The sequence below is a fragment of the Mustela putorius genome, unplaced genomic scaffold, assembly GCF_011764305.1.
Source record: "Mustela putorius furo isolate JIRA1106 unplaced genomic scaffold, ASM1176430v1.1 tig00000876_pilon_pilon_pilon, whole genome shotgun sequence".
NCBI lineage: Eukaryota > Metazoa > Chordata > Mammalia > Carnivora > Mustelidae > Mustela > Mustela putorius.
In genome coordinates, this window is record NW_025421506.1 from 6,755,845 (window position 1) to 6,777,988 (window position 22,144).

At 37.0% G+C, this 22,144-nt stretch overlaps 1 protein-coding gene across 1 annotated transcript; it reads right to left on the bottom strand.

Annotated features, from left to right (window-relative positions):
- Positions 1–9,596: 9,596 nt before the first annotated feature.
- Positions 9,597–20,631, bottom strand: FAM240B (family with sequence similarity 240 member B). Its single transcript, XM_045086151.1, has 2 exons — positions 20,489–20,631; positions 9,597–9,690 (listed from the first exon to the last, which is right to left on the bottom strand). Exons 1-2 carry the CDS (start codon positions 20,629–20,631, stop codon positions 9,597–9,599), a joined length of 237 nt encoding a protein of 78 aa, XP_044942086.1.
- Between the last annotated feature and the right edge of the window lie 1,513 nt (positions 20,632–22,144).

A 22,144-nucleotide genomic window follows, 5' to 3' on the forward strand; every position in this document is an offset into this window, starting at 1 on the left:
GGGCCTGAAACAATCTTTTTTTTTTCTTTTGTTAATAACTTGCTTGCACTATCCTCCTTCCTATATAAAACCTTCTATTTGTACAACTCTTCCAGCATCTTTGTGCTTGCTAGATGGAATGCTGCACAATTCATGAATCACTTAATAAAACCAATTAGGTCTTCAAATTCACTTGGTTGAATTTTGTGTTTTAACAGTCTTATAATTGGGGAGAAGAGGGACACTTTTTTGTTGACCTGGAAACAGAGATGGAAGAAGAATGACTGACTGGGACAGACATTTAGGAGGAAGGATTGTGGGGCTTTGCTTGGTGAACCCTCTTGGCAATACAGGGTGTCTGCAAATAAGTGAATACTGCAGAAAAAGGTTAATTGCTTGGTCTAAAATGTTCAGCTTGCTCTTCCTTTCCCTCTTACTTAATCAGAGAAAGAAGTGAGAAAAGTAAGTAAAGAGTTACAGATAAACTGGAGAGAAGGAGGGAAAGAATCTATGTTTAAAATGTTGATCCTTGAAAATTCAGTCTCTAGCACTGGGCCTTCCTGCACCATTGGGCCTCTGGGTAGGGTCTCTGAGGGAACCCTTCTTTGCACTGTATTCCTCAGAACACTTGAACTGGGTATATGCTACTATTTGAATTTTTAATATACTGAAATACATGTACAACTGCCCAACACCTGTTTTATGTTCTAGAGTGACTAGGACATTTTCACAGACATGGGTCAGCCAAGAGCAAGGGAGTAAACCCTTTTCCTGCCTTACTCTGGGGCAGGAGTCCCGTGTTGTTCCAATACCTGGGACACAAGTTTTGACACAAGTTTTGACACCTCTACGCACCATCTGTTTTGTTATTTGTTTACCGATGTAGAAAAGACATTAAGGTTCCAAACTGATGGTCAAGAAAGAATTCTTGAGACATATTTGGTGCAAAAAGGTGGCTTTATTAAAGCATGGAACAGGACCTGTGGCAGAAAGAGTTGCATTGGGGTCAGGAGGAGTGGCCCATTATATATATCAAGTTGGGAGGTGGTTAAGGATAATGTAAGTCTCTCAGGAATTTTGGAAACAAGCTTTACAGGACCTTGTAGAGGGTAATTCTTGTTACCTTAAAAATAAAATCTTAGTCATGGAACACTACATAAAAAACTAATGAAGTACTGTATGGTGACTAACATAATATAATAATAAAAAAATCTTAGTCATGAGACCCTTCAGATGTTTATTGGTGGGCCATATGCTTGGAGATGATGGCCAACATGTATCTTGGGGAGTAAGGAGATAAAGGAAGTTTCCAAAAGAATTCTTATGTGTTAAAGTAGGCTTATAGGATCCTGGATGGGTGTGGGGCTTTGGCTAGGATTTCCTTTTGCCCTTAGCAAAGTGTCAATATCAAGGCAGTTGTGTCCCCTAGAAGAATGTCACACTGCCTGTTTCAAGGACTAGTCAGTAGGTTGTAGGTAGTAAGGAAATTTAATATTTTTCTTCTGCCTTTGTTTCTCCCATCATTTACCATTTATAAAAAATACTCTCCTTGTTAATTAATTGAATTTAAATAAAATATAAATATGCTCTTACTTAAGTAAATTTATTATTTTATTTAAAAAACCCTTTATATTTCTTTATACTCCTCATTCAGATTTTACCAATATATAAGGATGTATATACATCTATTAAGCATATTTGAAAAGCCTTTGACTATCATTGGTCTGATTGCCACATAGAAGGTACTGGTGAAAAAACAAAACAAAAAACAAAACAAAAACCTGAAAAGACTGGCTACCAATTGCAATCAAGTAAAGAGACCAAGGATGCTGAAAACTGCACCTGGGGATGAACAAGGTTTTTAAGGAGCCAGTCCATATTTATTGCACTGGGCTTCAAGGAGGTATCTGAAGAGATGAGAATTTTCTCCTTGGGAGGAACTGTAACATATTTTGGGACTAGCCAAAAACAAAACAATGTTTAAAATACTGACTTCTTGGCAGAAGTTCAGAGGCAGCAGTGTCTGATCATTAAGCTTACCACCTCAAGAAGTACCCTTCTGAAATGCAATGCAGTTGTAAACAGCCCATCCTCTTGCCTACCTGCCTCTTCCTCTCTCAACCCAACAAAGCAGGATGTGTGGGATCTAGAATGCTCTGTATCTTCATTTACCCCAATTACTCAGTGTGCACATTCTAATAAAAAACTTCATCTCGAATGGCAACATTTTAAGAGTGTAAATTCCAAAAACACAAAAAGAGAATAGAGAAAAATATCCTGAATCAAAGTCCTAAACAAACCTCAACTGGAAGAGCAGACCCACGCTGCAGATGCACTGTGACCACAGTTTACACATGAAGAACCTCAACAGGCACTAAAACCAGTGTGGAGGTCAAAAGTCAAGGTGACCTTGACTCCCAGCTGACTCCTTTGATTTAATGGCTTAAACTATACCTTCCATTGTCACCTCCTGTCAACAGGCCTCCTGCCATAGCAGCAAGCAGTAGAGCATTATTTGCTCTCTGCTCTGCTGGGGTTGTATTTGGGGTATAAACACAAGTACAAATAGAATGGAGGGGGCTGTGCATTTGGTCAAGAAGATAAATTGATAAAGCAATAATAGAAGAAGTTCATTGTGGAATTTAATCCTAAAATGTTAATAGCTAACATTTATTGTAGACTTTTGATGCTTTAGGTGTTGTTCAAATATGTTGCAGCCCTCAGAAGTTGGTGATTTAGAGATGAAGGAACTAAGGCTCAGAAAGGTTAAGTGACTGGCTTAAAGTCTTCAGTTTGGAGGGTGTAGCTCAGGACTTTCACCTGGCAGATTTTGAGCTGTCTGGCATTTGCAAGCCCAGACCACATGGAACCACTGTAGAGTCTTGATGAATATTAGCATGTTAATTAGTCTGAGAAGTTCAGAAGTAAACACTTAAAAGCAAAGTTGTTCATAGTTCTTCAGCCCAGAGTTTCTCATACTTAGCTAACAATAAGCCCTTTGCCCCCACCTTTTTTTTTTGAATTTTATTTTATTTTTTCAGTGTTCCCAAATTCATTGTTTATGGACCACACCCAGTGCTCCATGCAAATGAGCCCGCCCTCCATAATACCCACCACCAGTCTTACCCCATAGCCCCCAAACCCTCAGTTTGTTTCTCAGAGTCCACAGTTTCTCATGGTTTGTCTCCCCTCTGACTTCTCCCAACCCACCTCTCTTCTCCATCTCCCAATGCCTTCTATATTATTCCTTATGCTCCACAAATAAGTGAAACCATATGATAACTGACTCTCACTGACTCTCTGTCTTCCAGTCCCATCCATGTTGATACAAAAGTTGGGTATCTATCCTTTCTGATGTAGGCATAATATTCCATTGTATATATGGACCATCTCTTCTTTATCCATTCATCCATTGAAAGGCATCTTGGTTCTTTCCATAGTTTGGCCACTGTGGGCATTGCTGCTATGAACATTGACCCCACCCTTTAAAATGAGATTATTCTTCTGCAGAACAATAAGGAAGTAAACAAGGCCTCTGCAGGCATCTCTGTGCAGGTGTAGGAGGAATGTCTCTACCCAGGTGAAATGCTGACCTACTTATCTCCAAGTACTTACTCTGTGGCCAGCCAAGCTCCTGATGGTTGTTGGGCATGGGATTAGCCATGGAGACCAGGCAGCTGACCAGGATCCCTAAATGTCCCCTGACAGGGCCCTGGGGCCAGTGCCTGTATCCTGGAGGCCAGCCCCAGAGAAGGACTCTTTTGCTTATTCAAGACTTTTTTTAGTTATGGGAGAGAGAGAGAAAGAGAAAGAGAGACTGCAGTGATTTAAGACTGGAGGGGGAATGAGATGGTTACATATATATATATATGATGGTCATATATATATATATATCAGCTCAAAAAGTCAAAGGATCCAGGGAATAAAGCTGGCTCCAGATCCATCAGAGTCCAGAGACCAAAATAAAGCCTCTCTCCACCATCTCTCAGCTTTGCCTTCCTTTGTATTGGTTTCGTTCTTGGGCAATACTCTCACTGAGGTGACTGATTTGATCCACAAGCTTTATCAGCTTTACTGCTGGCAGACCCTATAGATCCAACCCAGGCCCTGACCCTGCCTCTCCCTGGACCTATCAGGGTCATGGTCCATCCCAGAAACAATCTCTGACACTTTTTTGATCTGCCAGGTTTGTGTGATGGGCCTAGGTGTGTTGTTAGCCTTTTCTACCACTTGAAAGGTGGAGATCTGCATCTCCCCTGCTCCCATACAGCCTGTTTTCTAAGGGAAAGGGGGAATCAACACTAGCAAAGCAAAACCAATGGCTCCACTATTGTAGGGAAGATGGGGGGTTTCTATGAGCTATGAGTTGTCTATTTTAGGGCTCATCCTCTGTCCAAGCCGTTCCACTTTTTAGAGTTTATCTTAAGCAGGTAATTGGACAGATATAAAAAAACAAATTAAAAAAAAACAACAAGGGGCACTTGGGCTAAGCGACTGCCTTCAGCTCAGGTCATGATACTGGAGTCCTGGGATCGAGTGCTGAATTGGGCTCCCTGCTTTGCAGGGAGTCTGCTTCTCCCTCTGACCAGCCCCCCTTCCCATGTTCTCTCTCTCTTTCTCATTCTCACTCTCTCTCGCAAATAAATAAATAAAATCTTTAAAACAAAACAAAACAAGAAAACCAAAAAGCTGCCAAGCTATCTAGATAGATAGATTATACTTACTAAAATGAAAAAGAAGTGAAAATGTAGAATGGCTATCAAAATAAAATTATTTAAATAAATTATTTACATCTGTTGGGGAGAATACATTTATTATACTCTCTAAGATCCTTCTATGGGCACCTGGGTGGCTCAGTTGGTTAACTGCCTGCCTTTGGCTCAAGTCATGATCCTGGGGTCCTGGGATCGAGTCCCACATCGGGCTTTCTGCTCAGCGGTGAGTCTACTTCTCCCCCTCCTTCTGTCTACCTCTCTCCCTACTTGTGCTCTCTCTCTCTGTGTCAAATAAATTTAGATTTTGTTTATTTAAAATCTTAAAAAAAAAATAAGAGCCTTCTAGCTAGACTAAGAATCAAGTTGACATGAACCAGATTAACAGGAGAAAATTAAAATAGTATACATTCAGGGAATCCACACAGTCATTTAATTCCAAAGACAGTCAGGCAACATAATGTTTTTATGAGCTAAGGAGAAGGACAGCATCTAAGGATATAAAGTTTAGGAAGACCATTAGCAGGAAGGTGAAAGAAGGTGTCTGGAAAATGAAGGGTGTCCAATTACATAGTTAAGTTTCTTAGGTAAAGAGGAATCTCTCTTAATAGCTATCATTCTAATATAGGTAGGCAGCTAAAGATGGAGGTAAAGAGGTTTTTCTGAACCTGCTTTTATTAAATTAATGTTTATTTGTGTATATATATATATAGTTTCAGAGCTAGAATTTTTAATGATTCATCAGTTGCTTGTTATGTAAAATGCCCTCCTTAATACCCATCACCCAATTATTCCTTGCCCCACCCATCTCCTCTCCAGCAACCCTCAGATTGTTTCCTAGAGTTCAGCATCTCTTTTGGTTTGCTTCCCTCTGTTTTCATCTTATTTTATTTTTCCTTCCCTTCCCTGTTTTGTTTCCTAAATTCCAGTGTGAGTGAAATCCTATGTTATTTGTCTATATCTGACTGACTTATTTCGCTTAGCATAATACCCTTTAGTTCCATCCACATCGTTGCAAATGGCAAGACTTCATTCTTTTTGATGGCTGAGTAATATTCTATTGTATGTATATGTGTAGGTATAGGTATATATGTACATATGTATATATATATACACATATGCACATATATAAATAAATGGTGTCATATATATGTATGTATCATATATATACATGTATATATACACATGTATCCATTTCTTTTCCATTATCCATTCATCTGTTGAGGGACATCTGGACTTTTTGTTTATTTTGACTATTGTGGAGATTTCTGCTATAAACATTGGGGTGCATGTGCCCCTCCAAATCACTATGTTTGTATCCTTTGAATAAATACCAAGTAGTGCAGTTGCTGGGTTGTAGGGTAGTTCTATTTTTAACTTTTTGAGGAAACGCCATACTGTTTTCTGGAGTGGCTGCACCAGTTTGCATTCCCACAAACGCTGTAATGCAGTTCCCCTCTGCATCCTTGCAACAGCTGTTGCTTCCTGACTAGTTCATTTTAGCTACTCTGATGGATGTTAGGTAGTAACTGATTGTGGTTTTGATTTGTATTTCCCTGATCCTGAATGATGTTCAGCATTTTTTCATGTGTTTCTTTGTCATTTATATGTATTCTCTGGAGAAAGGTCTGTTCATGTCTTCTCCCATTTCTTGACAGAAATTTTGGGGTTTGTGTGTTGACTTAGATAATTTCTTTATAGATTTTGGATATTAGCCCTTTAGATGTGCAAATATCTATAAGATGTGCAAATATCTTCTCCCATTCTGTAGGTTGTCCTTAGTTTTGTTGATTGTTTCCTTTGCTGTGAAAAAGATTTTTATCCTGATGAAGTCCCAATCGCTAATTTTTGCTTTTGTTTCCCTTGCCTTTGGAGACATGTCTAGCAAGAAGTTGCTACAGCTAAGGCCAAAGATGTCGCTTCCTGGGTTCTCCTCTAGGATTTTGATGGATTCCTGTCTCACATTTAGGTCTTTCATCCACTTGGAATTTATTTTTGTGTATGGTGTAAACAAGTGGTCCAGTATCATTCTTCTGCATGTTGCTGTCCAGTTTTCTTAACACCATTTGTTGAAGAGACTCTTTTTCCATTGAATATGTCAAAGATTAGTTGGTCATAGAGTAGAGGGTCCATTGGTGGGTTCTATATTCCGTTCCAGTGATCTGTGTTTCTGTCTTTGTGCCAGTATCATACTGTCTTGATGATCACAACTTTGTAAAATAGCTTGAAGTCTGGCATTGTGATACCCCCAGCTTTGGTTTTCTTTTTCAACATGCCTTTGGCTATTATTCAGGGTCTTTTTTGGTTTCATACAAATTTTTGGATTGTTTGTTCTAGCTCTATGAAAAATGCCAATGATATTTTGTTAGGGATTACACTGAATATGCAGATTGCTTTGGGTAGCACAGACATCTTAACAACATTTGGTCTTCCAATTCATGAGCACGGAATATTTTTCCATTCTTTTGTGTCATCCTGAATTTCTTTAATAAGTGTTCTATAGTTTTCAGAGCACAGATCTTTTAATACTTTTGTTAGGTTTATTCCTGAGTATCTTATGATTTGGGGTGTAATTCTAAATGGGATCAATTCCTTGATTTCTCTTCTGGCTCAGTGTACACAAATGCAACTGACCTCTGTGTGTTGATTTTGTATCCTGCCACTTTGCTGAATTCCTGTTTCATTTCTACCAGACTCCTAATGCAAAGGATAATCCAGGGGTTAGGTTTGACAATGTATAAATAGTTTATACACTTTGATGTAAAAGACAAACCTTAGAAAAATGGGTGGTCTGTTTGACTAAGCAATTCACAGACAAAAAAAAAAAAATTAAACTAAAAAACAAATGACAAAAAAAAACCCACAACCAATCTCTAGGGGTCAAAGAAACCTAATGATATCATCCCTCAGACTAGAAAAAATGAAGAGCCGCTATGATGCTATAATGCTTATTCCTGGCAGTGATACGGGGAGAAGGGTAAACTCTAATTAACTGTTTGTTCAAATGGGAATTTGCCAGCCTTTCTGGAAAGCATTCTAGTATCATTTAAAAAGTAGGAACTACAATATTGTTTGTTCTCACTTCCAATTCCTGGGAATCTATTTTCTAGCACAGAACTAATAGAATAAATAAATTAGTAAATAAATACTCTTTGAATAAGAGTATTTGCTGCTACATTGTTTGAAGAACAAAATCTGAAAATTATGTGACTGTCCATCTCTAAAAGAATTGTTGGCTTTATTATGGAACAACTACATCAGGGTATAATATGATCACATTAAAAAATGGGAATTGGAGATAAACTGACCTAGCATTTATATGAGGAAGGTTGAGTCAGCAAAGCAAGATGTAGAGAAGTGTCATATGATCTTACTTTGTAAAATATTACCACACAAACAGTCACACAAAGCCTTTTAGATGTAGTGTGTGTGTGAGTATGCATGTGTATTTGTGAATGTCTGTGTCAATGTGTAAGTGTGGGTGTGAATGTGTGTGTCTGTACATACCTATGTGAACATGGGGAAAATACAGGAGGACTTATACCGGTTATTAACATGGTATGGGGTACAGGGGTTGCCAACGGTAGGGAATGGAAAAAAAGGGAGAAACAAGTTAAGACAGTGAAAACAAGGAAAAACAGTTAATAAAAAATTAATAAAAGCACACCAAACTGTATGATATAATGATTTATGCACTTATATGAAATTATATAATGTGTGACCCTTACTCATTTTTTTATAGGTCTCAGCTTAAATATCAATTTCCCAGGGAACTTTCCCTGACCACTTTGTATTGTTAGGTAACATGATATGTATTCCCATCCTTCTTTGTCCTTACTAAAAATTTTTTTACTATTAGCCTCTTTCTCCAAACTTTGCTCAGATTTTCCTAGCTTTCGATTACTGTTTACATGTTGTATCCAAATTGGATAAGAACCTGTAGCAGGGGTCTGGATCTCATAACTGTGGGGATATGTCTTTCCCAGCACTGTCTCAGGTTATCTCCCCTGGGTCCCTCTGGCCATCAGCATTCCTTCGTGCTCAGGGCCTCTGTACCTGTCCCCCAGAGAGGATTCTGTGGGCAGAAGAACTCTAGTTACTGTGATTGATAGAACCTGCCCAGCTCTGTGGTAATGCTCTGGAACTGAGAAGAGACTACAGTGTCTGAGAATGTGTCTCCAGAATGTGTCTGGGGACAGCTGGAGCTGACACTTGTTCTAACACCAGAGACTAACCAAAGCAGGCGTGAAAGAGTTAACACAGGGCACACTCCAGTGAGGGCACAACAGAGTTTATTAAACATTATCTTGTTTTATGTTTCTAATTAAATATGTTTATGAGAAAAAAATTCATATGAAGGGAAGAGAAAGATACTTAGTTCAATTCATTTTCAAACTGTATAGTTAATAAATTATTCTTTTTATAATAATAGCCTTATTTTTTTTTTAAGTAGTTGCATTTCTGTATTCACAAAAAGCAGGACAGGAAGAAAAGATTGACTCTGTTTTTCCAGAAGATCCAGAGAAGCCAGATTCCCATCCAGGTCATTGCCCTTGGTAAGCTTAGATAAAACATTCAGATTTGAAAATGAAAAGAAAACATGGAAATAAATTACACTACATGGGTCTTTCAAACCTGGGGAGTGTTAATTCTAAGAGCTTTTTATATTAAATAACCTGAGCTTCCCTGTCACATTGCCTGTCACTCTGTCCTGTGCAGAGAGGATTGAGTTGGATAATGACTCCCATTAGCACTGGGGGAGGTTTCACATGTAAATCCCTTACAAATGGGAAAGCAAAGAGAGTATCCTGGTTAGTAAATCAACATAGCTTGGTGTTAGATTTTTCTTCTAGAAGAGTGCCCTTGGTGGTTTGTTATCTTTGCAGTGGATGAAGCAGGCAGCTCTCAGCCCACTGTGCTTGCTTGCTTTTTCTTCTCATCAGGAGTGTCCAGCATCTGCAGCCTTTTCTCCAGTCTCTGTTTCCATTCTTCTCTGAGCCTGAGGGGAGAAAAATACAAGTGGTTAGTGCTTTTGTTTCCATATCTGCTGGTCCAATTGAGGTGGTTTTTTGTTTTGTTTTGTTTTTTTGTTTTTCCTTCTAACAAATATTTTTAAGAGAAACAAATGGATTTTACAAATTAATGAAGACAAAAATAGATAAATGATAAAAGTCTATGAATATATAGTTGTATGAAAATTTTTCCTTCCTAAACTGATGTGTGGATTCAGTGTAACATCAGACAAAATCCCAGAAAGAACTTTTTGGTAGATAAGCTGACTCTAAATTTTATATGGCAAGGCAAAAGGACTAGATTAGGAACAACTTTGAAGAAGAAAGTTGGAAGACTCACATTATTTTATTCTGTGACTTAAGAGGTTTTCATAATCAAGACAGTATGGCACTGGTGAAGGAACAGACAAATAGGTCAATGGAACAGAATAGAGTCCAGAAATAAATATACCCAAATACAGCCAATTGATTATTTACAAGAAACAAAGGCAATAGAGGAAAGATTTTTTTTTTTTTTTTTAAACAAATGGTGTGGGGCGCCTGGGTGCCTGTCAGTTAAGTGTCTGCCTTCGGCTCAGGTCATGATCCCAGGGTCCTGGGATTGAGCCCCACACTGGGGTCCCTACCCAGCAGGAAGCCTCCTTCTCCCTCTCTCACTCCCCCTGGTTGTATTTCCTCTCTCGCTGTGTCTTTCTCTGTCAAATAAATAAATAAAATCTTTAAAAAACAAACAAACAAACATGAAACGGTGCTGAAGCATCATACATTCATATTTTTTAAAATGGACTTTAGGAGTGTCTGGGTGGCTCCGTCAGTTAAGCTTCTGTTTTTGGCTTGGGTTATAATCTCGGGGGCCTGGGATCGAACCCCACATCAGGCTCCCTGCTTCTTTTTTTCCTTCTGCCCCTCTTCTCCCCTCTCCCCGCTTGTGCTCTCTGCTCTCTCTCTCAAGTAAATGGATGAAATCTTAAAAAAAAAAAAATGGACTTTAATCCATATCCACATCTTACACAAAATTAACTCAAAATGGATCATAGACCTAAATATAAAATGTAAGACTAAGACTTCTAAAAAAAACCCCCACAAAATAACATCTCCATTATTTCCCTTGGGTTAGGGGAAAAATTCTTAGCTACAACACAAAAAGCATAATTCATTGAAAAAAGAAAACCTGGATTTTTATAAAAATTAAAAATTTGTTCTGTGAGGCACTATAAAAGGGAATAAAAGGCAAGCCATAAGTGAAGAACATATTTGCAAATCACAAATCCATTAAGAGACTTGTTTCTAGAATATATAAAGTTCAAACTAAATGTTAAGAAAATAAACAATGTAATGGGCAAAAAATTTGAACAAACATTTTGCCAAAGAAGTTGTATGGATGGTAAATAAGCACATAAAATTAATAAATAAAATAAAATAAATAAATTAATAATATAAATATTTTAATATTTATAAATAATAAATAATATAAATATTTTATTTTAATAAATAAAATAAAATTAATTAATAAAATTAATACTTAGCATAACTAGGAAAATGAAAATTAAACTACAATGAGGTAACACTGGCCTCATAGAATGACCCAAACAAAAAAGGAAAACAACAAAAAGAGTCCCTTCTTAATCCTCTCCTCCCAAAAAAAACCCAACAAAATTTTAAAAACCTTCACAACAAAACTCAAATCAAGTGTTGGTCAGGATGTTGAGTAACTGAAATTCTTTTACATTGTGGTAGAAATACAAAATGGTATAGTCAGTTGGGAAAATAGTTTGGCATTTACCATATGACCCAGCAATCTTAATCCTGGGTATAGACTCAAGAGAAACAGAGACTTATGTTCCACAGAACTCTGTATGCAAATGTTTACAGCAATTTTATTCATAATCATCGAAAACCAGAAATGACCCTAATGTCCTTCCAGTGGGGAGTGGATCACCAAACTGCGATACATCCACACAACAGAATAATACTCAGCAACGATGAGGAATAGGCAACTGATATGCACAACAATTATTAATCCCAAATACATTTTGCTGAGTGAGAAAAGCCAGACTCAAGAGACTACATATTATATACTTCATTTATGGAATTCTGGAAAAAGCAAAACTATAGGGGTAAAGAACAGATCATTGGTTGCCAGGGATTAGAAAGTAATGGAGGAATTGACCACAAAGGAGCAGCATGTGGGGATTTTTCAGAGTGATGGGACTATACTATATCTTGATTGTGGTAATTACATGACTCTAAGCATCTGTCAAAAACTCACAGAACTGTATGTACACATGAAAAGAAATGCATGGTGCTTACAAATCAATTGAGAAAAAGAAAATCTATAGTAAAATGGGCAGAGGATATTAAATGGCTGCACCAGAAGAAGAAATCCAGCTGTTTCTTATACATATAAAAAGATTTCATCTAAACTTGTAATTAATTAAATTCAGTTTAATTCTGGAACACTGAAAAGAAATTTAAAAAATTCAGTTTAAAACAGTGAGATGCCATTTTTTACCTGTCAGATTAACAATGATTAAGAGTTTGACAACACACAGTGTGAGCAACTATAAAAATTGGCACTCCCATACTCAGGTTGTGAGTTTAAATTAATACAACATCTTTGCAAAACAAGAAGTCAGGAAGTCAAAATTTAAAAAAACAACAAAGAACTCATCTTTTGACTTTAGATTTTCATTTTTATGAACTTATTCCATAATTCTTATCCGTGTATGCAAAAATGTATGTGCAAGTATTCTTTTTAGAACATTTAGAACAGCCAGAAAATGAAAAACAACCGGTGTTCTTTGATGTGATTGATTGAATCAATTGTTAACATCATTATAACGGAAAGCATTAAAGAAGAACTGGTTGCACTTATGTAGAAAAGCTTCCAGGTAAGTTAAAAAAAAAAAAAAAGTGCAAATTAGTGAAGATAGTATAGTCTCATTTTGCATAAAAATATAGCACACATATTTATTTGCTTATTCAAATTGAAGCTTTGGAGAAAGGTATACAAAGAACTTGACAGCTTTCCCTGGACAGCAGGTCTAGGAGCCTAAGTAAGAAGGATACTCACTTCTAATTATATGACTTTTTGTGATACTTGAATTAAAAAAGTGTATACATATGTATGTATGTGTGTGTATATATATATGCACTTGTGTTCATTACATAGATATAAAAATAACCAAAATGAAAAGATTGGGTAAATATTATTAGTTTACTAGAGCAGCCATAACAAAATAACATAGTCTGGGGGTCTTAAACAACAGAAATTTATTTTCTCATAGCTCTGGAGGCTGGAAGTCCTTGATCAAGGTGTCAGTAGATTTGGTTTTCTCTCAATGCCTCTCTCCTTTGCTTGCAGATGGCCTTTTTGCTTCATTCTCATGTGGCCTTTCCTCTGGGTGTGTACCCATTCCTGGTGTCCCTTCGTGCATCCTAATCTCCTCTTCTTATAAGGACATTAATCAGATTGGATCATGCAGACGCTAAAGTTCTCCTTTTAAGCAGGTCACCTCTCTTAAAGGCCCTATAAACAAATACAGTCACATTCTGAGATACCGGGGGTTAGGACTTTAGCATGAATTTGAGGGGATACAATTCAGTTCATAACATTGCTAAAGCAAAGTAATGCATGCTTATTGCAGGGAAATCAGAATATATGATGAAGAATTTAAAAATTTGGATTTAACCTTAATTTTTCACCCTTATAAATAGTCCTAAAATGAGTATAATAATGCTTAATACTCTCTTAATATACCTGTCTATTTTCCTTGGAGAATTCCTAGAGAAAAGTAAGTTAGAGGGTATAAGTATTTTGAAGGCTTTAGGCACCTACTACTAATGGATTTCTGGAAGATTCTCACTTAAAACTCTGCTCAATTATAGACCCAGGAAAGAATTTAAAGACTATGGAGTATCTGGCTGTTGTTAGTTAGAGTTATTGCTTAAGCACATTAGCAACCAAGAATTGAAAGTTGAAAATAATGTTAAGACATTGGTTATATCCTCATTCTACCTCAAATTAAATTAAAGTGATTGACATAAAAATAACAGTTTACTTGTTTAAAGGGGAGATAAAACATGGAATGGCTGTTCTCTTGTAGCCAGGCAGTTGCCCCACAGCTTTTTGCACACTTTACTTGGGAAGTGATGATTTATTGAGCTTATATGACCTTCTGTTGATATCCACCTTTTAGTAATTTTCACAAGTTGTTATTTCTTCATTATGCTTATTAAGTATGTACCTTCTATTTCAACTTGCAACCAATCTTTAGGTTCACAAGCTCCCCTTATTAAGGATTTCTGAAAGGTTCTTTAAATAAATTTGCCTCCAAAGTTACATGACTTTTGTCTCTGAGATCTTTTAAAGTTCACTAATGACTGACTATTTGTTTTTAAATAAATTGCTATCTGTGTATTTCATGGAACTGGATGAAATTCTTACTGTGATATGAACTCATTCACTAATTAAAGGGACTTTACTTTTTCTGGATGTAGTGGGCATGAAAATGTGTCACTGAGAGATGCTGCTGTGGGGAGCATAGCTGACCCCATCTGCAGCTACTTCCCATCTACATCTGCTCCAAGCATTTGCACCAAGGTCAAACTTTTCATGGGCTACTCTCAGCCAGTGACTGAGCACAGCAGAGGTACCAATGCAGGCCTCTTTCTGCAAGATACAGAGCTTCTTTGAACAGTTGCCTTTGGCTCAGGGACTTCCCATTAGTCTGGCCAAAACTTTATTAGGTTTGCCCTGATGCCTAACCCAGTTCCACTTGCTTCCCTTTCTCTGACTCTCCTTAATTTCTCTGACTCTTCTTAGGGGTGTGCTATTAGTTTGTGAGGATAATTCTTAATTTTTTAGGGATTTTGTAAGCTCATTATTATATATAAACATTACTAAAAGTAAACTGTAAAGTTACAATTAAATTATATTAATTTTAATCTATTAAATTTATTAATACTATTAATTTAATATTATATTAATTTTATTAAAAACAGTAATAACTGTGAAATTCACTTTCTAGCTATTTTACTGCATTTTACAATAATCTGTTATCTTCAGGTTATTTAGGCCTATTATCTTTAAATGGTGAAATTATTATATGATGGAGTGCCATTGCCTTCTCAACTCATCTTCACTGATGTCACATCGATAGCTTGAAATAAACCATTTACAACATGGATGTTGGCAAAGACTATAAATCTGGCCAGTTGCCCGTGTTTGTAAATAAATAAAGTTTCTTTGAAATATAGTTCTGACCCTTTGTTTACATATTGTCTAAGGCTGCTTTCACATGACAGTGACAGAACTGAGTAGATGCAACAGAGACCACATGCTCCCCCTCAAAATTTATGAACTTGTCCTTATAAAAAATATTTATTGACCCCTCATCTAGACTTTTAAAGTGATGAAGACAATTTTAATATTGCAGATTAAATTTAGAACTGCAACTATAGATTGGCTGTAGATGAAAGAGGTTGGCATAAACCGATAAAAGCATACTATGAAAATCAGTTAGGTATATGGAATTTATAATAAAGAACATTGCATATTTTCTTAATATTTGTAAATGTGTGCTACACATGCTTTATACCTGTGAAATTTATGATAAACTTACGTAGGTATATACACATGTACATTTTTTTCCACAGAGAGCCAGTTTTTAAACATTTGTTAGTACACCACAACTTCCTCCCTACTTTTCTCTCACAGGTGTTTCCCCCAATAAATATCATACCCATCAAATCTTGCCCTCTGCTTCTCACAAAATTAATGTATTTGGAATGATAAATTTATTCTAGGAACAGAGCTTAGGAATTTGGGGTTCATAATACATTTATGCACTTTTTATGACAGCTATAACACTATTTATTGCCAGATGGCAAAGGATTCAGATAGAGCTACCTACCCAAGTTCTCTTTAAATCTTGTTTTCTGAATATTTAGACTGTTTGCTGCCCCTTTCTGATCAACATTATTTATCACTGTGTTGCTGCCATTTATCTTGGGTTCTCAGTAAAATGGTGAATATAAGTGCATATACAGACCTTTTATTTTGTAGTAAGAAAGGTCAATATGAGAAAGGTAAAGCTCAAAAATTGGTACAGATTGAGATATAGTAGAGGAGCAATACAACTGGCATTTGAAACTTGAAGATAACATTTTCTCTTAATCCTACAAATATTGACCTCACTTTTCAAATGGAGACCAAACAAAATTTACTATTTATTATTCTAGATTCATCTGATTTGTGGAGGAGTTGTAGTTAATATATAGGATCACAGATTCTCCCTGGTAAGTTTGGGGTTTGACTAGAAAGCATGATTTTTTTTCTGAGATTCTTAAACTAGAATTGTAACATCCTTACTGGAAAGCAGTGAAGAGAAGCTGGGACAAAATCAGATTTTTTCTATCATGTATGAGGCACTAAATATGTGTATCAGTTTGGATGCTCCAAGAAGCAGACTTGGAGGAATCACCCATGAAAAATAAAGGTGAAGAATGAATTGAAGTAGTCAGGCAGTCTTCAGACTTCCATGCTGGCCTGATCCCTGTGGAAAGAGAGGGAGGAAAAAAAAAATTGTGGGGATGAAGAGCTCCAACCCACAGTACAGTGCTAAAAAAGCTGGGGCTAGGTTGAGGGGGAGGCCCTGGGCAAGGTGCCTAGCAAAGGAGCTGTGTCATGCAGGAACTGCCCAGAACTAGTTTCCTCTGCCATGCTCAGTCAGGGTTAAGTTTGGCCTTAACTCAAGCTCAGTGATGGATCCAGAAGGGTGGCAGCTAGAGCTCTCTGCCAGCCCTGTGTCCCATTGCAAGCTACCTTGAAGGAGCTCTGAATAGAGTACTTCTGTGGTTACTACAATATGTAGAGTAGTAAATAATTCCAGTCATCAAAGAGTTTATAGTTTATTGAGTTCTTGATCTCCCATTTCGAATCTTGGTACTTCATTACAATCTCTGTACTTTTGTTTGAATATGAAAGGTCAGACAATGATTTTGCCACATTTATTCCAGTAGAATAACAGATATACCTTTATACTAGTTTTTCCTTAGTAAGGAGAGATGGGCTTGATCCTGGTTTCCTTGTGACCTGAAGCTCACTGGCCTGATTGTGGGGCAGAGCTCCAATAACCAACACAGGATGACAGCCTTGGCATAATGATTTGAACAAGTAAGTTTACTAATCACATTCCCCACCTCAGTTTGAATGAAAAAACTGAATTTTTTTCTCAGTGGTGCTCTTTCTATACTAAATCTTATTTTATAACAGATTTAGGATAATGATTTCATCCGGCTAGGAGATTATGAGTTGGATATTTTGTTACCTGCGGCTGAAAGCATCCTGAATGACACAACTGATAAGCAGAAATCAAGCAGAGGGAGAGGAGTGGTCCTGAAGTGACCACTCAAGTCCTCCAGATTTAATATCTACCTGATGCTGTGAATTCTGTTATATTCTGAAGAGGTATTTTGAAACCATATTTATACTAAAACACTATTTTTTTAAAATATAAGGCCTGCACAATTTCTCAGTTATAGCTGCAGGCTGATCATTTACACTTAGGTATCCATGTCATTTATCATCTAAACTGAAATACTTTTAAAATAAAAGGGCAAATCATAGTCTGTAATTATAATAAATGATAGGTGTTTACCTGGACTGTCCCCCAAACAAGGAGGTTTGGTCATCACACCTATACTGCATCAAATTGTCTCCATCAGTTATTTGCAAACAGTTTTCAACTTATCTATTGACCAATCCTATTCCTCATGCATTGCTTCTTTCTGGCCACACTCAGAGGAAGTAAGGGGTTTATGTTTCTGGGGTCATTCATCTTGCTTCATGATCTCACCTCCAAGGCTTCTGCCAGCTACATCAGTTACCAGTTACCAGATGCTCTGCAGCTCTGTCTGAATTCTTCTGTGCAGTAGTGTGCTAACAAGCATGTCTGTTTCCTCTCTACCCAGCTTTGGCACAAGTCTTGCTTGTTAGACCAGCAGAGAATATAAGGAAATATTGATTTTGTTCTACCAGAAAAGGGACTGGTGGAGAATTTTAGGGTTTTTGTCTTCTAGTGTTCACTTAGAACATTTCTGTATTGCATAGTGGCTTGAATTTGCCTTTTATAAGTGGAGAATAGAATAAAAAATAGTGTATTATGTATGTATGTTGGGAGTGTGTACTTATGTATAGTGGAGTATGGGGAAGTATAGGTCACAGGGCTAGGATAGGGACGTTGGGGTTTATGGCATTCATTGGTCTGCAAGTATATGTTGGAAGGTACACTATTATTCTGTTTCAAACTGTTTGCTCAGATCAGCAGGATTTAAACCAATATTCCAACATTCTAGTTTTGGTGTGAAAAATAAATCTGGGATGACAAAACCACTAGTTTTCATTCACTGTTAACCAAAATAAGAAAGCTTTTGAGTTTTTTAATCCATAGTTGATAAGGGAAATAGCTTTGGTAAGTGAGACTCCAGAACAGATTGGAGAACCCCAGGAAGTTGCCTCTATTCCCCTGTCCCTTAAGATTTTCAATGCAGAGGCTCTGTTCACATATTTAAACATTTATTTGTGGGACACAATGATGAAATGTTTCATGATGAGCACATTTTGAAGATTTATTCTGTTTGTTATAGAAGGGAGAGAAAACTGCCCCAACTTGGAAGGGGTCATTTCTGGGCCACATGGGAATCCGGAGAATTATTTGCTTAACTTATTTTAAAATTTAAAAAATTATTTAATTATTTGTAAATGCATTTGTTCCATGGACCATTTGCAATTGGTTGTCTTTTTCATAACTTTATTTTGCCTAATTACAAAATGGCAGAACACCTTTGTAGAAACTTTGGAAAAACTGGGGGGGGGGGGCCTTTTACACTCAAATCTGTCATTCCACCAATCAAAATTAATTGTTCTTATTATCTTAGTGTATTTTATTTTAATCTTTTTCTTGCATATACAGATAGATTGTGTATATATTCTGATAAAAATAAAATATTACAAATTATGCTTCTAATTCCATATCTTGAGAGTTCTGGAAGGGAAAATATACAAAGAGTTCATGCTGGGATTTGGCTCTCACTGGCTTGTGGTCCAAGACTTGGAGGCTAGAAGAAGGCAGGAACCACACAACTGACTTTCCTCACTCCCCTGGAGTCACCAGGACTGGATGCTCTAATATGCGACTCTTCTGCATGTAGAAAAGCCTGATTTAGCTTGCTGGATAAACAGGAATGTAGCTAGAATGGTGGCAGAGCTCTTCTTTGGCTATGGAGAGAAGTTATTTCTCCTCCAGAGCTAATAAAGATTTTTAGAAGTTAATGTTGATTCAACACATGTGAATTACATGTTTTCAGCTCAGCATGATCAGAAACATGAAGGCTTAGTGCCTTGTGACTAGCAGAATACTCAGCTGCCACTAAATTGTGAGTAGGCATCTTAGCAAAACAGACAGCCTCACTGGGCTGTTTTCCCATTTTAGGGAGAGAACCCAGGTAGTTTCTCAAACAGTGAGTTGTTCTGTCTGTTCCAAAGCTTTGCACATGGGAAGGCAGGTGCTGGCTCTTTTATTCAGAGTAATGTTGACACATGTGACCTCATGTAAGTATATGTTTCCCTTCAGCAGATTCCTTGGCAAGAATATCAAGTTTACTTGCCAAAGAGAAGAAGACCACATTTTCCTCTCCCCAGAATATTAATATATATCATCCCAAATGTAATATCTTTTATACTTATATATGTTGACCTAACCTTGAAATTTAGTGTACCTCATGTGCTGGGGATTGCAACAGAGGAGAGGTGAGGAAAACAAAATTTCAGTTTATCAAGATATAAATAACAGAATCTCATTTTTATTGATCTATAAAAAGGCTTATCCTTATCTATAAGTCACTGGTTCTCAATAAAGAGTGACTTTGCCCTCTAGGCAATATTTGGTAACATCAGCAGATATTTTTGTTGTCGTAATGAGTAGGGGAGTCCTACTGGACTGTAATGGTTTGAGGGATGTTGCTAAACATCTTACAAAGCACAGGACCCCCCCCCCCAAGAATTATCTGGCTCTAAATATCAAAGTGCTAGGTTGAAAAACCCTGGTATAGGTGGTGGAAAGGCGGAATAAGTATATTAACTAATCATGTCTTGAATTTTCCATACTTTATGATGTTTTGACATCTTAAGAAACTTGCTGGCCATGGAAAGGACTAGCCTTTTCTTAGAGCTACCAAAGGCTTGCTGTGAACATGTCAACCAATCCTGCGTCTGGGCCCCAATGACCTCTAACTCTCACATATGAAGCCATATTTCCCCTTTCCTAAATTATCCCAGGGCTAGGTACCAGACAACTAGAAACCACATTGGTAGCCCAAAGCCCTCTGAGATGATTCAAATTAGCGAACTGTTTACTCTGACTTGCCTTTTGTTCAGAAACTCCAGTAAAAGTTCTGGCTTAGATTTCCACCATGCTTCTGTCTTTTGACACCTGGGCAAGATCTGGTGCTTCCTCTGTGGCCCTGCATGGTACGTGGTAACCCTTTCTCTGAGACCCGTGAATATAATAAACTTCTTCTGGGTACTGTTTTCCTTTCTTTTCATGACCTCACTGACTTTACCATATCATATTGAATAATTGCATTCTTATAAGAGTGATAATGAAAATAATTCAGTCTCCCATCTTCACATCTGGTATATTTCTACAGAAAATTCAATCAAACAAATTTAATAATAATGCATTGCATTATTATTAAAAAATAATAGAGAAATAATCCACATACTTTCTCAGGGCGCTCCTTCCCTGACGATCTTCCTCCAGTTCCCTGTAACAAGTCTGTTTGCTAATTTCTTTTTCCCAGAAGCTTTTGAGCTCATGACAAGTTTCACAGCAGAAGACTTCTCGACGAATATATTGATTGTTCATCCCCTGAAAAACAAAAGAAAAAAAAAATCCCAGTTCTTCAAATAAAACCAGTCTAATTTTGGAGTGATGAAATGTGTGTTTGAATCCAGCCCCTGCCACTTACACTTTTTCTTTTAAAGTTTCTTTTCTTTTCTTTTTAAAGATTTTATTTATGTACTTGACAGAGGTCACAAGTAGGCAAAGAGGCAGGCAGGGGGAGTGGAAGTGGGCTTCCTGCTGAGCAGAGAGCCCAATGAGGGGCTGGATCTGAGGACCCTGAGACCATGACCTGAGCTGAAGGCAGAGGCTTAACCCACTGAGCCACCCAGGTGCCCCCCACTTATACTTTTTGTGATTATAGACGAATTGCACAGTCACCATGATTTTGTTTTCTCAACTGCAAATGGGGATAATAATGGTTCTGTCAGAAAATATAGTAAAAAATTGAAATGAATGAAATTTAAAAAGATGTTTAATAACCTTACAGATTATCTGATTCTACAAGGGGCCTGCCCCTTTTATTGCCTTTGAGCTCCTTTACAACTCTGAAAGTATAGAAAAAATATGATTCTTGAACATAGAGATTCAAATAAATTTTGTCTAGGGTAATGCAACTGATAGCTGTGTGGATACCAAATAATTTTAATCTATTTCTAAATTCACTTCAGTATTTGTGATAGCTTACATATGTGCTTTTTAAAAATTCTTTTTGAATTAGTTCTAATATCTTACTATTTTTATCATTAATAAGTTAAATAAAATATTTGACTCATGTTCATTTTATATTTGTATGATAGTTATGATTTTAACTTAAAGAAACGATTCTTAACAGTTACTTCACAGTTGTGTGTATGTATACCAAATGAAATATACGTCAGAAGCTCTAAACACAGTATATGACAAATAGGTAATCAACAGATGTTATACCCTTTCCATCTTTCCTCACAGATAACAATAACCTCTACCGTTTATTGAGCACATAATATGTGATAGGCCTTCTATACACACTTGCATTTAATCCTTCTTGCAACTCTGGGAACTGGGTGATTCTACACTCATTGTTCAGATGAGGAAACTGAGAGAATTTGCCTATCTCTTTATACTTGCACATGGAATTGTGAGAATTTGAACCTAGATCTGTCCATTTTCAAAGTGGATGCTCTTGGCTCTGAGATTCTCATCACAAGAAATGTTTACCATATCTGGAAATGGCCACGTCTAGAGCGAGCTTGTGTGGCATGTGTATGTGTCCCATGAAAGTGCATGTTTAATTCTCAAAAATGTTCACTTCTTATGTGAACATGACTCATTTTCCAGATCCTAGTAGCTGTGGCAGGCAGGCAGATGCAAAAGGCTGCAGAAAAAGTCCTCTGACTGCTGGTGAAAACCTCCTCAGAGAAGAGCTTTGGCCCCAACTGGAAATTGGGAAGGACCCGGACCTTACTGTTTTGTTATTGTTTTTGGAATCTTGAAATATATAACAGGTTCTTAGTAATTCTTTATTAAATTAAACGGCCTTTGTCAACCTCTTTTT

What these genes read in the sequence shown, in the direction of transcription:
- FAM240B (XM_045086151.1), bottom strand. Translation starts at nt 20,631, where the DNA reads ATGAACAATCAATATATTCGTCGAGAAGTCTTCTGCTGTGAAACTTGT. An exon ending in GGAAGGAGCGCCCTGAGAAA is followed by an intron (nt 9,691 to 20,488) that starts GTATGTGGATTA and finishes TTCTCCCCTCAG; the next exon opens with GCTCAGAGAAGAATGGAAAC.